This window comes from Eurypyga helias, unplaced genomic scaffold, assembly GCF_000690775.1.
Source record: "Eurypyga helias isolate BGI_N326 unplaced genomic scaffold, ASM69077v1 scaffold1311, whole genome shotgun sequence".
Lineage (NCBI taxonomy): Eukaryota > Metazoa > Chordata > Aves > Eurypygiformes > Eurypygidae > Eurypyga > Eurypyga helias.
Genome location: NW_010229963.1, coordinates 47,507 through 49,104, shown reverse-complemented (window position 1 = coordinate 49,104; position 1,598 = coordinate 47,507). Strand labels below are relative to the sequence as shown.

At 41.2% G+C, this 1,598-nt stretch overlaps 1 protein-coding gene across 1 annotated transcript in view; it reads right to left on the bottom strand.

The window, feature by feature from the left end:
• Nucleotides 1–1,598, bottom strand: part of TYRP1 (tyrosinase-related protein 1) — an 11,683-nt gene that overhangs the window by 3,733 nt on the left and 6,352 nt on the right. Inside the window, exon 5 of the mRNA XM_010160558.1 lies at nucleotides 988–1,155. Coding sequence (XP_010158860.1) covers nucleotides 988–1,155 — 168 coding nt within the window. The remainder of the gene's footprint in view (nucleotides 1–987; nucleotides 1,156–1,598) is intronic.

The window sequence follows — 1,598 nt, the reverse complement described above, 5'->3', positions numbered from 1 at the left end:
GCTGGCCACACTTCTCTGGATACAGCCCAGGATACGGTTGGCCTTCTGGGCTGCCAGCACACACTGCCAGCTCATGTCCAGCTTAGATACCTAGATATTGATTTGTCAAACATAGTAATAATACACAAATTTCATATAGACTGTAAGAGTTGGTGCAGATTCTTTGCTTGGTACTCCAAGAGAAAGAAAATGGAGCAGATCCTTCCTGTTGTAGGAGCTACGCTTCTTCAAAAGAGCCAGAGGATCTACAGAGGGTCTTGCAGGGATCTGAACTTGGTAGTTGTTTCTCATGAATCCTACTCTTTCTTATTAAAAACTCTGGATTATTAAAGTGCCGAAGCAGTTGGCAGGATGGTGGCTAAACAGCATGAATCAAATCTTCAGCCTGGTTTCTGTGCTGGGGTATTGTGTTCAGATACCAATGACTGAAAATTTAGTTTTAAATGTGTAAAGCTTAGAGAAGAACTGGTATATGGCCCAGAGAGAACTAATATGTCTAGCGGTAAATCCTGTACCCAGACCTCAATTACAACTTCAATGCCATTTCATTAAGTGCTACTGAAGCTTATGGTTTCTTTTGCACTTTTTTTGTTAGTTTTAATTCGTATACAAGATTAACTGCTATGAGCACTTGTTTGCCTCATGTAATGATGCAGCTGCATCAATCCACAAGCAAGGGCTGTTTGTTTTCAGCCTTGAAACGTGTTACTAAGTTGCAAGTACATGTTCACAGCTAGTTTCTACTTCGTACGCCAGTGTCAGACTAGAGTGTCTTTTATGTATTTAAAGACCTGGTGTAAGCTAGGAAGTAATTTATCCAGAGTTTATTTTCACTTAATGTTAAGCTAATACCTATTGCTAAGAACAATGTGTTATTAGTATCCAATATATTCTCTCCAAACTCATACTTCCAACAGAAAAAAATGGCAAGCCTTATTCCTTGACTTGTTTTGAGTTGATCCAGGTCTTTTTATTTTCCGTGTTTACCTTCTACTGTGTTACGAAAACTGTCTGTTGAGTTGGAATAGAAAGGAGGGGTGTCAAATACACCAACTTCCAAGCACTGAGCAACGTCCTCGGGCTCTGGGAGACGCTGTACCATAGGCCGTGCAACATTTCCAGCAGGATTTCTTCGGATGGGACCACCCTCAGTACCTAGGAGCAAAGAGAAGAAAAAATACTGATGCAAAACAGTAGGCCACAGAATGCATCCTTCTAGTGACTGAACCATGGGGAAAAAAGGTCATTCACAAATGACACAAACTGAATTAATGGGTCAGTTCCTCATGTCAGGCAAGGAATCTAAATTTTCATGAAGTCCTGTGTGCACCAGGATCTAAAAAGCATCTAGAATCCTCTTAATGAAATTTCTATCTATGTAAATGCTTTGTTAAAATTTTCTATAGTTTTTCAATGGATTTCTTGATGAGATCTCGGACAAAAGTTGAGGCTCTCCTGACGGAGTAGCTGGGGAAAGCAATCTAGTTGATTATGTAGTTGACTAACCCTATATTGTGTTGCTTTCCCTTTTCCTTCCATCTCCTCCTCCCCACACCCACTCCTTTCTCCCCCCCCCGTCCGTCCGTGTTCCCCCCCCC